The following is a 15,517-nucleotide window of genomic DNA, read 5'->3' on the forward strand; positions in this document are numbered from 1 at the left end:
TGTGCCGGGAGTCCCCCGGCACCCCCACTGCGGCTATCGTTGGCAGCACCGGGGTGCAGCCGGACCCACAGCGCCGTGGCGCTGAGCGAGTGGAGTGACCCCCTGGACCCCGCGGCAGCGGCGCAGACCCTCTACGGGCATCTCCGGCGGGCACAGGCCCGGCTGCGGTGAGGCTGGCGGGGGGCTGGCCCGTGGCGTGGGGGTCCCGGGGGACCCTGGGTGCTGGTGGGCAGGGTGGGAGCGCGCTGAGGGATCCCTCTCCCTGCAGGGCGGCGGAGGATGAGGGTCCCGAGGGCGGCGCAGCAGCCGAGCCCCCCTGCCCAGGGCAGGCAGGTACAGGCAGCTCTGCTGCGGGAGGGGTGATGGGGACCCTGCACCCCAGGGTGCTGCCTGGGGCGGCCCCTGCGTGGGGCAGCTGGCACGCACGTGCATGCACACACTTGCACATGCGTGCACAGATGTGGCACGTGCATGCATGCACTTGCACAGACATGCACACGCATGCACACGCTTGCACACGCTTGCAGATGCATGCACTCACACGCATGCACTTGCACACGCATGCACACACACATGCCCACGCTCGCACAGGCATGCAGACGCTTGCACACTCCCACGCACAGCCTGCACCCACAGACAGCACTCCGGGTTCCCTCCACCAGAGGACAGCAAATACACGCGGCCGCGGCCACACGGCCACGGGGACACACGCCCAGCGGGATGCGCACGCCCACGCACGCGTGCGCACACACGGATATGCACGCCCGGGCGCGCACTGATGCACACGCGGGCGTGGGTGCACCCACACCCAGCTACAGACACACGCACACCCCTGCACACGCACGCCCTTCCTCCCGATACATCCCCATAAACATCTCCCATGCCCACGCACACCCCCATCGCCACTCCCACGCACACCCCTCCAGCAGTGCCTGTCCGCGTCCGTGGGGCGTTGGAGGGCGGGGACGGCGGGACGGGTTGGGACATAGTGGAATGGGGGAGGTGGGGGCGGTCCGTGGGTGGATGCCGCGGGTGGGCGCCGGAGATGGGTGTCAAGGATGGGTGCCGGGGATGGGTAGTGGGGATAAGTGCCGGGGGGGTACTGCGGGTGGGGTGCCGCGGGTGGGTGCGGGCGCGGCGCTGACGCTGGCGCAGGCCCCCCCGGGGGGCGGCTGTCGGCGGTGCTGCGGGACCTGGACATCGCCCACGACGCCTTCGCCCGTCGCGACGGCGCCTCGGGGCCGCCGCCGAGCCCCACTCCGGCCCCGGCGCCCACCGTTTGAACGGCGGCGGCCGGGACTACAGCTCCCAGCATGCCCTGCGCTTCCCCGCGCCCAGCCCGGCCGGCCCGCGCCGCGGGGCCTGCTGGGAGCTGTAGTCATGGCCACCCACCCACACCCCTCCCCCCCCCGCTGCTCCTCGCCTCCTCCCTCTCGGTGAGGGGGGCGTGTGCGGGGACAGCGGGGCTGGGGCCCCCCAGCACACGCGTGTGCACACACACACGGTCCTCTGCCCACGGGGGTGCCCCAAGTCCCCCTCCACCAGCCCAGCATCCCCGCAGGGAGTGACTGACACCCACTCTCGGGGGCACCCCACCAGGGGACCGATCCTGCGGCGGTGCCACCGGGCATCCCCGGAGCGTGGGAGGTCCAGGGACCCGAGTGGGGACACGGAGGGTACACAGTGGGGACACTGGCCCGGCGCGGGGTGTATTCTGTAACACAGAGATGTACACATGGCACTGGCTGTACGCGGCTCCGTGGGGCAGTGGCGGGTGGCGCGGGTGGCGCGGGCAGCTGACGCGCAAAGAGGCCACGGGTAGAAAAAGAAAAGCACCAGCCCACGATGCTATCGCCACGGGAGCGGGGCGAACCGGGACGGGGGACATGGGGACACGTGGCGGGTGGAACTGGGTGGTCCCGGACCGGGGACGAGGCCACTCGGCAGGGCTGCGGCGTCGGCAGCGAAGCGGCGCGGGCGGCGGTGGCACGGGCGGGGACGCGGGGGCGAGGGGGCAGTGGGCAGCCCCTCACCCTTGCCTCAGTCCTTCAGGGTAGCCTCGGAGACGCCCTGGGCCAGCAGCTCAGCCAGGACGTTGTCCAGGTAGTTGGGGTCGGGTAGCCGTGGCCCGTCAGGTTGGAGCCGAACTCGGTCTTGTGGTGGATCTCGTTCCACACCACCGTGTCCGACTCCCCCGTGGTGTTGGAGGTGCCGATGGTGAAGATGAGCCGCCGGTCCCAGGCCACGATCAGGAGCTTCAGCACCTGTGGCAGGTGGGCACGGCCATCACTTGCCCACCCGGCACCCCCAGCCCTCCTCCCGCCCGGCACCGCTCGGCCCTCAGCACCCCAGGGTGCAAAATTCAGCCTTGGCAAGGTGCCCGCATGGTGCCACCCTTCCCTGTGGCACACCCCAGCCCCACCCTGGCACTGCTGCATCCTCCTCATCCCATCCCTTCCCATCCCTTCCCATCCCGTCACCATCCCATCACCATCCCATCCTGTCTCGTCCCATCCCATCCCAGCCCTTCCCATCACTGTCCCATCCTATCCCATCACCATCACATCCCACCCCCTTCCCATCCCGTTCCATCCCATCCCATCCCATCCCATCCCATCCCATCCCATCCCATCCCATCCTCTTCCCATCCCCATCCCATCCCCTTCCCTTCCATCCCTTCCCTTCCCATCCCATCCCATCCCACCCCATCCCATCCCATCCCATCCCTTCCCATCAACATCCCATCCCCTTCCCATCCCCTCCCATCCCCTCCCATCCCATCCCACCCCACCCCGGTGCCATCGGGCACACTCACCTTCCTGCCCTTCTCGTTGTCGGGCAGGTAGCAGTGCCGCGGGAAGCCACGTGCCGTGAACTTCTTGCCGGGGTTGGGGTGCTCCGGGCCCTGGGTGGGAGGGTAATGAGGTGAGCGGGTGGCACAAGGTGAGGGCACCCAGGCCGGCGGGGGGTCCCGGGGGCGGCGGGTGCAGGTGCCTCACCTGGATGCCGGTGGGGATGTCGTAGACGATCCGGATGGTTTTGGAGTCGGTGTAACCCGGGAGGGAGTGGGGGATGAGGTGAAACTCCATCTTCCCGGGGGGCTGCGTGCCCGTCTTCTCCCCGTAAATGGCCTTACAGGTGGGGCACTGCAGGCTGCCGTCCTGCACGCGCACCCGGCTGGGCATCAGGGACGGCACCCAGCCCCGCAGCACCCACCCGTGGGGATGGGCGACCACGGGGCGGGTGTCCCCCCCGGGGGGGTCCCAGCTCACCTTGTTGCCGTTGTTGTACATGGCCAGGAGGCAGAGGAGGTGGTACATGTGCCCGCACTTGCCCAGCTTGCCCACCAGCTCCGGCTTGATGCCCCTGTGGCTGAGGACGCCCTCGTAGCCGGAGCAGGTGACCAGCCTCTCCATGCAGATGGTGCAATCCTGCCGGGCATCAGCACCCGGGCGGGACGGGGACGTCATCCCCAGTTCTCTGCCTGCCATGGGCGGCTGCCCCTGCCCTGCCTGCACCTCTGCCCGTGCCCAAGCCCCGCGAACCTCCAAGCGGCCCCGGGGGGAGCCTGTGGGCCGAGCCGCAGCGCCCAGGGACGCCCACTCACCTCGTCCGGGGGGTTCTTCACCTTCTGGATGTAGCGGCGCACCACGTCCTCGGGGGTCTTGCCTGCCACGGGCAGAGGAGGGGGTGCCATCAGAGCCTGCCCGGGGTGCCCCCAACGCCCTGCCACGCCTGCCACCAGGATGGGGACAGCACGAGGAGGACGGGGTGCCAGCATGTGGCACGGAGGAACCGTGAGCATCACCCCAAAAGCCGCCGGCAAACCCCTTGGGGGTTCCACGCCTGCCGGCGGCAGCAGCACCCGTGCCTCAGTTTCCCCTCCGGCAGAGGCTGGCATGGCTGAGGGCGCGCGGGGATGCCGGTGGCTCCTTACTCTTTTTGAGGTGCTTCTTTTTGGTTTTCCTGCAGATGCCGTTGACCCCGGGCACGGGTTTGATGTCACTCTTGCTGACGGGCGGCGGGTGCAGGATGGGTTTGGGGGCGCGGGTCAGGCAGACGGGCAGCCCGGCCGCACACATGAGGATGCCCATCATCCCTGCGCCGGGGGAGAGGTGCTGTCCGTCCGCCCACCCGAGGTCTGTCCATCCTTCCCACCACCTGGCCGTGCCCCAGCCCCACGCCCTGCCCCTCCTGCCCCCCAGGCCCTCGACGTCACCCCCGGAGACACCCGGCTGGTGGCAGGACCCCCCTTACCTGCGAGGGCAGGATGGACGGGGCCGGTGCCGTTCAGGTTCTTGACCGGGAGGGCTGGCACCCTGCGCGGAGACGGGAGGGGAAGGGGCTCAGCCGGGCTGGCACCGTCCCCGCCGGCATGGCGCGTCCCCAGGGCAGCACCCTCCCCGGGGGGCGCAGGGCAGGGTGTCCCCTCGCCGTCCCTGGGGGGTTGCTGTCCCACCTCATGGGGCCGTCGCCCAGCGCCATGTGTCCCTCCCTGGGGACCCAACGGCGCCGGGGACATCACTTCCACCACCCAGGGAAGGCGCCTCGTCGGGACGTCCCAATGGCGACGCCTCGTGTCCCGCGTCCCCCACGGGGACGTCCCTGCGCCTCGGCACCTCACCCACCGCCCTGGCCATCGCCCCCGTGCCCCAAGGGGACCCTCACCCCTCCAGGGCTGCCAGCACCGAGACCCCCGAGGCGACGGCACGGTGCCTCCCTGCCTGCTCAGCCCCGCTGACCCAGGGCACCTCCCGTGCGCGTGTGCGTCCGTGTGGGCGCCCGTGCGTGCACCGCGCCGGGCGTGCACCGCGCCGGGCGTGCACCCGTGCGTGCAAGGCCGGGCGCGCAGCTGGGCGCGGACAGACGGACGGACGGACGGATGGATGGACGGACGGATGGATGGATGGACGGATGGAACGGGGCATGCACCGGGACAGGGGATGAGCAAGGAAGCGCAGCAGAGCAGCCCTGCACGGCGCCCGGGCGCTCTCCGGCCCTCACCCCCCCCCACTCCCGCAGCCCACAGAGAACCCCCGCCCCTGCCCACACCCCGAATCCCCCTGCCAGCCCACATCCCCCAGCTCAGCAGCCTGGCGCAGCAGCCCCCACCAGCAGCGTCAGCCCCTTGCCCATCCCAAAAGCTCCCCACGCATACAACCATCACGGCGATGAGTTTCGGTAGCGCTCAGCCCCACGACGAGCTGGGACTGCGGGCGTTTTCCCTCCCATTCCCAAAGCCCGGGGCCCCTCCCAGGGTCTTTCGGGCTCCCTCCTACCTGTCCATGGGGATGCGTGGGATGGGGCCTGCGCGCCGGGACGGGGACGGGGACAGCGATGGGGACGGGGACGGGGACCGCTTGGTCCAGCGCCCGGCCCGCGGAAGCGAAAGCGGCACGTCAGCAGGGGAAGGAAACGCGCCAGGACCTGCCGGGGGCTGAGTGAACCTGCCTCCCGCCCCGGCCCCACCTCCCAGCCCCAGCTGGGACCCCTCTGCCTCCCCGCCGCGCCCCTCAGCCCGGGGCCAGATCCGCCTCCACGGCAGGGAGCCGGGAGGGAAGGGACGGGCTCTGCCCTTGTCCCCGGGTGCTCGCCCACCCGTATCCTCTCGGTGAGTTGTTCCCCTCCATGTAGGGGGGACTGTGGCGCCGGCCGCCAGCCGGGGCCATACACCTCGCGCCGGCCAGTGGGACACCGGTGCCCCAGGACCAGGCGCCCCATCTCCTCCAGCCGGCACGGCACAGCATGGCGCGGCATGGCACAGCACGCCATGGCACGGCACAGCATGGCGCGGCACGGCACAGCGCGGCATGGAACGCCATGGCATGGCACGGCACGGCACAGCGCACCATGGCACGGCACGGCACAGTGCACCATGACATGGCACGGCACGGCACAGTGCACCATGACACGGCACAGCACGGCATGGCACAGCACAGCACGCCATGCACGGCACGGCGTGGCATGGCACGCCATGGCACGGCACGGCACAGCGCACAACGGCACAGCGCGGCATGGCACGGCACGGCACAGCGCGCCATGGCACAGCACAGCATGGCACAGCACAGCATGCCATGGCACAGCACGGCACAGTGCACCATGACACGGCACGCCATGGCACGGCACGGCACAGCGCGCCATGGCACGGCACAGCACGCCATGGCACGGCACAGCGTGGCACGGCACAGAACGCCATGGCACGGCATGGCACGCCACAGCACAGCGCAGCGTGGCACGGCACGGCACGCCATGGCACGGCACAGCGTGGCACGGCACAGAATGCCATGGCACGGCACGGCACGGCACAGTGCGCCATGGCACGGCACAGCACGGCACGGCACAGCACGCCATGGCACGGCGCGCAACGGCACAGCATGGCATGGCACGGCACGCCGTGCCATGGCACGGCACAGCGTGGCACGGCACAGCGCAGGACGGCATGGCGCAGCGCGGGACGGCACGGCGCAGCACGCTGCGCAAATCACCGCAGCCCCTCGGCAGGGGCGGGGATGCAGGGGACCACCCGGGATGAGACAGCTGCCAGGGCCACCCCTCCTGCCGCCGTGTCCCCAGGGTGCGGGGCCCGGGGCCGGAGGTGACGCGGTGCCAGGGCCGCTTGTGCCAGGCGACAGCAGACGAGGCACCTCCACCTCCCCTTCCCCCCGGCTCTGCGTGCCCGTCCCTGCGCCCACCTCGCCTGGCGTCCCCACGGCCTCGGTGACACCACGGCCGTCCCCTTCCCCGGGCCACCCTCCGCCAGACAGCTTACCCCGGGGGAACGGTGGCACGGGCGCCCAGTCCGGCTCCCCGCTGCGTGCCGGGCCGGTTGAGGTTGTTGAGCCCGGGCAGCGGTGCCCCACCGGGCACGCTCTGGCTGGGGGCGAACGCCCCGCCGGGCACCCGCAGCCCCTCGCCGCTGGCCGTGCCACCCGTGGCCGCTGCCGCCCCCGCCCCCGCCGGCCACAGAGCCGCCCCGGCGAAGGTGCTGCTTTGGCGGACGGCACCCGGGTAGAGTTTGCGGCGCTGGGAAGCCAGGATGGCGTTGGAGGCGGCGCGGGTGCTGTTGACCAGCAGGCACTGCGGGCAGGAGCAGGGTGTCCCCGTGCTGGCGCCCACCGGCCACGACTGCGACTTGGGGATGGAGCCCATGGTGAGGGGATACGCCAGGTCCATGCGACGCCGCAGCCGGCGCTTGCGTTGGGTTTGCCGGTTCATTTGGGACATGCTGCTGAAGTAGATGAGGTAGCAGAAGCCCAGGGAGGAGAGGTCCAGCCAAGGGTGCTGCTTCTCGTAGGCGTTCTGGATGGTGATGCAGATGTCCATGTCGTAGGGCGTCCAGGAGCTGTTGTCGTTCTCCCACTCCCACACGATTCCTTTCCCCGGGGCTGAGGACGGGTCGTAGAAGTTCCTGCGTACGGGGCGCATGGTCCCTGGGGAGACAAGGCGGGGGGTGAGCGCCCGCAGGGCCCCAGCACCCCGGGGTGCTGGTGGAGGGCACCGCGCCTGCACGCACACGCGCGAGTCCGGTTCCCAGCCCGGCTCCCCGCGGGGACGGGGACGCAGAGGCGCTTTGCTGTGCAAGCGGCCGCTTTCGCCCTCCACGAAGCGCCCCGGGGTGCGGGAGGGGCGACGGCCGCCGCACCCCGGCAGGCAGCACCCGCCTCCCCTCCGCCGAGCAGCGGCAGCCGCGGCGTGCGGTGGATCGATCGGCGCGTCTGCGGGGCCGTGCCTCCCCGGGGACTCTGAGGCTCAACAACCCTCCGTCAGCGGCGGCGGTGCCGGCTTGGCCGCCGGCCGGGCTGCCGGGGTTGGGATCACGGCCCCGGCCGCCGTGGGAAGGGCGATGCTGCGCGGTCCCCAGCGCCTTTTTCCATCGCTGTGGTGCAGGCCCATCGCCGCCCGCCCCGGCCGGGGTCCCCTCGCCACCCCCGGGGCCGGGGGGCCATTTCCCGGTCAGGAGGGGTTTCCTGACATCTGCCGCGGCTCCGGCCGGCGCCGGCGGTCACGGGAGCGAGGCGTTGTCCCCCGGACACGGCCAAATCCTGGCCCCTCGCTGCTTGTTTGCGACCGAGTCGGACGCTGCGGCGGTGGGGGAGGCATCGCGGCCCCCTCCTCCAGCCGTAGCCCTGGCGGTGCCCCCGCAGCACGGTGCCTTTCTAATCCCTTCGCCGGCACCGTTTGCCCAGCCCGATTAACGACGCTAATAACGGTCATTAATCATCGGCCGCGTCAGGCAGCAGAGCCCGGCCCCGGCTGCCGGCTTGTGCTGAGGCAGCTCGGCCGGCAGCCCCGCGGGAGGGAGGCGGGGAGGCTGCCCACCCCGCTCCCCGCTGCCCGCTCCTGCCGGCATCCCAAATCCCACCGCCCGCTCCTGCCCACGTCCCGCTGCCCGCTCCTGCCCACATCCCGCTCATATCCATGCCCTGCATCCCGCTTGTGTTCACCTCCTTGCGTCCATGTCCCCTGTCCTGCTGCCCACTCGTGCATCCCGCTCACATCCGTGTCCCGCACCCGCTGGTCCTCGCATCCGCATCCCACTGCCCGCTCACATCCACATCCCGCATCTCGCATCCCACATCCGCATCCCGCATCCTGCTGCCACATCTGCATCCCGCATCCTTCATCCCACATCCTGCATCCCACAACCCACATCCCGCATCCCGCTGCCACATCTGCATCCCGCATCCTTCATCCCGCATCCCACATCCCGCATCCCGCTGCCACATCTGCATCCCGCATCCTTCATCCCACATCCTGCATCCCGCAGAGCAGAGGGGGGCGAGGGGAGGACGCCCCAGCCCGTGCCCGCGGGCACAGGCAGCTCCGGGTCCCCGAGGGCCACCTGCTGCCCCCAGCCCCCCAGCCCCCGCCCCCTCCACCAACCGTGCCGGAGCCGTGGGGCCGAGGCAGCGTCCCCAGGGCCACAGGGAGGGGACGCACGTCTCCGCTGCTGGGAACGGGGTCACCTCGTTTAGCACCGTCGCCGTTTTGGCCTGGGTTTCTCCCTCCCCAGGTGGGCCAAGCCCCCCCTCGCCCTCAGCCTCCCGCCCGCCTTCCCTGGGGCCCCATGCCACAGCGGGCACCGGGAGCACCCTCAGCACGGGTGACCCTCGTGTCCCCGAGCACCACGGGACTCCAGAGCCATCTGACAACCTCCAAACCCGGCTGTCCCCAGGCCACATCCGAGGACAGAGATGATGGACGGGGGCGGATACAGGGACGGGGCACACGGAGCCGACGAAGCCGAAAGGGGATCTACGGGATGGAGCCGAAGCGATGGCCACGTCCCCTCCCGTGACACCCCTGCGGTCAGTGAGGTCCCTCTCTCAGCATCCCTGTCCCCAAGCCCTGCCGGCCCATGGGTCCCCACCGGGGACCACGGTACCCAGGGCCATCCCGGGAAGGGCCCTTTTCCTCCCGGCAGAGACGTCACCCCCAAACCCAGCCGCGGCCCCACCGTGGGCGCGTGTTCCCCCGGGGCTGCGGTGCCAGGTGCCGGCTGGCAGAGGATGGGTCCTGGCCAAAGCTGGCAGGAGCTGGCACGGGGACAGCCAGGGTGTCCCAGTGGCACCCGCAGCCCCGAGTCAGCGCGGTCACGCTGACTCGGGGCTGTGGGTGCCAAGTTGCCCCTTGCCAAGCCCGTGACCAGCTGGAGACCGACTCGGAGTCCCTGGCTCGGTCCCAGCCCATCGTGGGAGCCATATCCGCAGGCAAGGGTCACGCCGCTGGGCGGGGGGGGGCACAGCCATGGGGGTCCTGCTCTGGGGTGGCCCCTGTGTGTCCCCAGGCAAGGCCGGGGGGGGCCGGGAGGTGTCACCCGGTGCGTGGCAGGTCCCCTGCCCGCTCTGCCGGGCCTGGGGCCGGACCCTGGCCTCGGCAGCCCCGTGCTTCCCGGCGGGCAGGGATGGCCAGGAAAGCACCCGGACCAGCGAGTCCCCCGCAGCACAGCCGGCACGCACCGCTTTAATGGGTCACACCATGATGGGGACACATTTAATGGGGTCTGGGCTCGGTGCCGGCGCGGGACTGGCTCTGATTTCCCCTGAGGACGCGTGGCCTGGATGCGTGCCGCAGCACGGCGCCGTCGGCAGGCAGGCGCCGACCGCCGCAGCCGCGTGGCTGCAACCAGCCCAGTGCCCGCCGCAGCTCCCGGTGCCTAAACTGGGGCCTCCCCAGTTCCTTGGGGACCTCGGATGGAGCAGGTTTGTGGGGCAGACGGGTGATCAGTGTGACAGTGGGACACACCACCCACCCACAGCACCCCACAGGGGGTGAGAGGGGACGGAGGGACTTTGGGGCAGGGGTCCACGGTGGAGGGGGCAAGTGGGGAGGGGGAAAGAAAAAGCCAGGAGGAGCCTCGTGGGGTCCACGGGGGGAGCAAGGCCCAGCGGGGCGAGGGGAGGAGAGAAGGAACGGGAGGGACAGACGGATGGAGAGGAGGGTGTGTGCAATGGGATGGAGGGACAGACGGATGGGTGGGTGGATGGATGGATGGATGCAGGAATGAAGTGACAGACGAGTAAGTAGAGATACATTGGGTGAGAGGGAGGGATGGAAGGATGGAAGGATGGAGGGATGGATGGAAGGATGGAAGGGTGGATGGATGGATGGATGGGTGGATGGATGGAAGGATGGATGGGTGGAAGGATGGATGGAGGGATGGAAGGAGGGATGGAGGGAGGGAGGGATGGATGGATGGATGGATGGAGGGATGGATGGATGGACAGACAGACGGATGCTCCCGGCTCGGCGCCAGCCCCTTACCCGTGTCCTGCCGGAACTGGTGCATGGACTGGAGGTCGATGACGTAGGGCGCCAGCTGGACGTCAACCTGGCCCAGCACCACGCTGCCACGGGCGTCCTCCTTCAGCACGTTCTCGATGTGGTGGCAGACGGCGGCCGAGTAGGGCCTCCAGCGCCCGTGCTCGTTCAGCCACTCCCACACCACCACGCGGGCCAGGTTTTGCGGGGGGAAGCCCAGGCCGCCGGAGGCCAGCATGGCCCCCGAGCCTTGCCGCGCCATGCCGGGGGGACGGCGGCTCAGCCCCACGCCATGCCCCGGCACACACCCTCCGAATCCTCCTCCCGGCTCCCGCCAGCTGCGGGCTCCGGAGCTCAGCGGAGCAAACGCTGCGGGGCTCTGCAGAGGCGGGCACTGCCAGACAAGTCCCCGAGGTCCCCGAGACGCCCGGTCCCGCTCTCCCGGTGCTGCCGCGCCGGGCTGGGGCCATCCATCACCCGGCACGTCTTCCTCGGCCCTTCCTCCTCTCCGCGGCGCTGGCAGGGCTCAGGATCCAAAAAGCCACGGGGACACCCCCACGCTGCGTCGGCTCAAGGGTAGCTGGCGGCTGCGGATGGTGCTGGGGACACACAACCAAGGTGCTGTCCCCAAGACACCCCCTCCTCCTCTTCCTCCTCGCGTCCCGCCACTCAGCCTATGTCCTCGGTGGCTCCATGGCTGTCCCCGCCGCCCAGCTCGTCACCGGTGGCAAATGAGGGGGGTGTCACCTACAAAAGAGGGCCACGGCGCTGGTCACCCTGGGTACCGCCACGTGGGTGGCAGCTGGGGGACCGTCCCCGTCACCCGCACGAAGCCGGCGGGCAAGCGAGGGCTGTGCCCGCAGCCCTGGCAGCGCGGGCTGCCTGCCAGCCCCGGCCGGCTGCTGGCTTCCAACGTGACAGCGGGGACAAGGGGGACGGGGGGGACAGGTGATCCTGCTCACGGCTCCGTGGGGCTGGCGGGGGCCCCACACGGCCGGGGAGCCCCACCGCTCCCTGTGCAGGCGGTCTGGCTGCCAGGGAGCCCGCGGCCCCCCGAGCCTGCTCCAGCTGCCGCTGATTTATGATCTGCACTGCAGGCATCGGGCTGGGGGTGATCCCGGGCCCCCCGCTCCCCCAGCCAGTCCCTCACCCACCCACAGCAGCCCCCAGCCCCACGGGGGTGGGCGGGGGGCCGGGGAGGGGTTTTGCTGCACAGCCACCGTAGGCAGACGGACGCACGGACGCGGCCAGGCACACACAGACACACTGACACAGAGACGCACCCGCGGGCACCCGCGCTGGCACACACGCCGCCGGGACGCAGGCAGACAGCGGGACCAAGGCAGATGGACAGACAGACACCGGGGACCCAAGGCAGCACAACGACACCCCCCCCCAACAGGGACGCACACACACACACACGCACGGACAAGGGCGTGCACACGCGCACCCTCACACCTCCACACGCGTGTGCACCCTCGCGCTCAGCCAGGCCCCACCGTGACCCCGAGCACCCTCACCCCAACCCCGGGGCCCCCCCGGGGACGGGCTGTGGGGACGAGCCCCGGGACCCGGCTGCTCGGGGCGGGGGGGTTGGAAAGGCCAGGCCCGGCCCCCGGCGCACGGGAGCCCCCCCCGGTGCACGGCAGCCCCCCCGGTGCACGACAGCCCCGGTGCACGCAGCCCCCAGCCCCCCCGCTGCACGGCAGCCGCCGGTGCAACGGTTCCCCCCCGCCGGTGCATGGTCCCGCCGCCGCCGCCCCCCCGGAGCCGGCACCCCCCGCCCCGCCATGGCCGCCGCCGCCGCCCGGCACCGCCCGCGCCCCCCGCCGCTACCTCGGGCGGCCGCCGCCGCAGCGGGACCCGCAGCCGCACCGGGAGCAGCGGCGGCGGCGGGCGCGGGGCCGGGCGGCGGCAGCGCTCCGCCAGCGCCAGGCAGCCACGGGCACCGGCGGCGGCGCGCACGGCCGCGCGGGCACCCGCACCGGGGACACGCACCGGGACCGGGCACTCGCACCGGGGACACGCACCGGGACCAGGGACACACACTGGGACCCGGCACCCGCACGGGGGAAACGCACCGGGGACGCGCCCCGGGAGCGGTCACCCGCACCGGGGACACACACCGGGGCCAGGCACCCACACCCAGCACCCCCAGTGGGGACCCCTACCTGCTGTGGGTGCCCACCCTGGGACCGAGTGCCCAGCCACACGTACACCTACACCCGCTCCGGCCACGCGGCCAGGACCCACACCCACGCCAGGGACCCACACCGCGGACCCACACAGACACCGGGCACCCAGCACCCACGCCAGGAACCTGCACCCAGGGCAGGACTAGGCAGCGGCACCCGCAGGTGGCCCAGCCCTGGCCCATGGGCACACACGCGTGTCAGAGGGGCGAGCGTGCGTGTGCTCACACAAGTGCACGTGGGGTGGGGTGTCCCCATGGGGGGCTGCCCCCCGCGTTGACCAGCCTGGCCGGGAGGGGACCTTGTCCCCCTTTAGGGTACGTGGTTCCGGCAGCCCCGTGAGGAAACTGAGGCACGGGAGGTGGCAGGAGCCCCTGAGCCGTGGGGACACCCCACTGTCTGCCCCACTCGCCCCCATCACCACCCCCCTCGGCCCGGGGGCTCGCGGCTCTGCCTGCCGAGGGGCGGATTTGGGGACAGGGGAGCTGTCACTGTGGCTGTGCCCATGGAGGGACTGATTTGGGGACAAATCAGGGGACAGGGGTAGTTCCTCGCGCGCCCCGGCCACATCCCCCCCACCGCCGGGAAGGGGCACTCGTGGGCCGCGGGGCTGGCCCTGGGCGGGCAGCCACGGCCACGGTGGCCTCGCAGTGCCACCTGGTGGCCTCGGCCACGGGGCGTGGCAGCCCGGGGAGGCACCGCGGGGGCCCCGGCTGAGCGGGGTCGAGCGTGGGGACACCCACCCGTCCACGTCCCCAGGGTGGGGGACCCGGCTCCCCGTCGGCCCGCATGGACAGGAGCCACCCACTGCCCCATCCGTGCAATGAGCTGCACCCAGGTCTCATGCCAGGAGCCAGTCTCATGCCAGGTGCCGGTCCCAGGGCAAATGGAACTGGGCACCTTAATGCCACAGCTCAGGCAGGGGCGAGGGTCCCGAGGGGCTGCTCTGTGAGCCCCATCAGCACCCATGGGACCCACCAGCATGCCTGTCCCCATCCCGGTGTGCCTCATGCCTCGCCGGGAGTCGGGCTGGGAGGGCACGTGCTTTTCGGGGAGCCAACGGCGTCGGAGGTAGTTTGGGGGATGCAGAGCTGGGGACATTGGTGGGGACACGGGGCAGGGCTCTGTGGCCATTAACAGGCCGTAATTGCCCTGAGCGGCCCCATCTGGGCCCCCCAGCCCCCCCCCAGCCTGGGAGCCTCAATTTAAGCTCATCTCTGAGCCCTGGTCCCTGCCTGGGCCATGGCACGGGGACCCGGAGCTGGGATGGGGACCCGGAGCTGGGACGTGGCAAGGGGACATGGACCCAGAGCAGGGACATGGCATGGAGACATGGAGCTGGGCCACGGCATGGGGACCCGGAGCTGGGATGGGGACCTGGAGCTGGGTTGGAGACCTGGGATGGGGACATGGAGCCAGGGCAAGGACCTGGAGCTGGGACAGGGACCTGGAGCTTGGCCATGGCATGGGGACCTGGAGTTAGGATGGGGACATGGCGCAGGGACATGGAGCTGGGATGGGGACATGGTATTGGGGACATGGAGCGAGGGCAGGGACATGGCACGGGGACTGGGAGCTGGGCCACGGCATGAGGACCTGGGGCTGGGACAGTGACATGGCACAGGCACCCGGATCCCGGCCGAAACAGGCCCGAGGAGCCCTGGAGGGACCCCAGCAGGGGGTGGGCGTGGGTGAGGGGACCCCGGGGCCGCGTGGGGGTCACTCAGGGGAGCCATGGGGACAAGGTCCGGTGCGGCCGCAGGCTGTCCCCGCGTGCACAGCTCCAGGCTGGGGACAGCCTGGGACGGCCATCAGGGAGCAGCGGGAGCGGGGCTGCCCCACTTTGGGGGACGAGACGGGGGACCCCAGTGCCTGCAGCCCCCCGAAGCCCCAGCCCCCCGGCTGCCGGAGGGAGCCTGCCAGAGCCAGGCAGGATCCGTCCCACCGGCGCTGAGCCCTCACAGCCCCCCAGCCCTGTCCCCACCGCGCATGGGCGGGGGGCCTGGGGACACACGCGCATCATCTGGTGCGATACGCGCGGCCTTGTTTAGTCTGAGGAGGAGCGCGGGCGGCCTTCGGCTCCTCCAAGCACCCACGAGGGTAAACAGCACGTCCCGGGCCCCACGGCAAGGACAGGCGGGGGGCCGGGCGGCCGGCCGGGGGGGCTGGCAGGGCTCCCCCTGAGCAGTCGGGGCGATGGGTCCCCCCCCAGGCGTGGGTGGATGATTTGGGGGCGCATCTCCCCCCCCCCCTCGCCTGTGCCGTGCCAGCTCCCCACCTACCACCCTGCCCGGGGGAAGGTGGCACCCACGGGTGGGGGGGCCTCGTGGGAGCGCTCCCTCGTCCGCTCCAGCGCAGAGTCCTCCCGCCCCGCTTGGCCCCCCCCCCCGGCCCAGCTCCAGGCCTTCCGGGGCTCCCCCCGTGCCGGGGCGGGGGGCAGAGCGCAGCTCCCCCGCACACACCCCCACCCCACAGATGGGGGGCCCGGACGTGGGAAGGGGCGCAGCGGGTTGGCAGATGAGCCGACAGCGACCACCCGTGTGCCGGGGTCCCCCGTGCAGGCA

At 71.5% G+C, this 15,517-nt stretch overlaps 1 protein-coding gene across 1 annotated transcript; it reads right to left on the minus strand.

Moving 5' to 3' along the window:
* Nucleotides 1–1,776: 1,776 nt before the first annotated feature.
* DTX1 (deltex E3 ubiquitin ligase 1) lies at nucleotides 1,777–11,023 on the minus strand (the record flags this gene model as incomplete). The annotated part of the gene is made up of 9 exons (XM_082007929.1): nucleotides 1,777–2,264; nucleotides 2,816–2,905; nucleotides 3,000–3,161; nucleotides 3,273–3,431; nucleotides 3,608–3,669; nucleotides 3,938–4,099; nucleotides 4,258–4,319; nucleotides 6,770–7,430; nucleotides 10,765–11,023. 9 exons carry the CDS (start codon nucleotides 11,021–11,023, stop codon nucleotides 2,049–2,051), a joined length of 1,833 nt encoding a protein of 610 aa, XP_081864055.1. The 3' UTR covers nucleotides 1,777–2,048.
* Nucleotides 11,024–15,517: the final 4,494 nt, after the last annotated feature.

This window comes from Phaethon aethereus, assembly GCF_964289735.1.
Source record: "Phaethon aethereus genome assembly, chromosome: 17".
Taxonomy (NCBI): Eukaryota; Metazoa; Chordata; class Aves; order Phaethontiformes; family Phaethontidae; genus Phaethon; species Phaethon aethereus.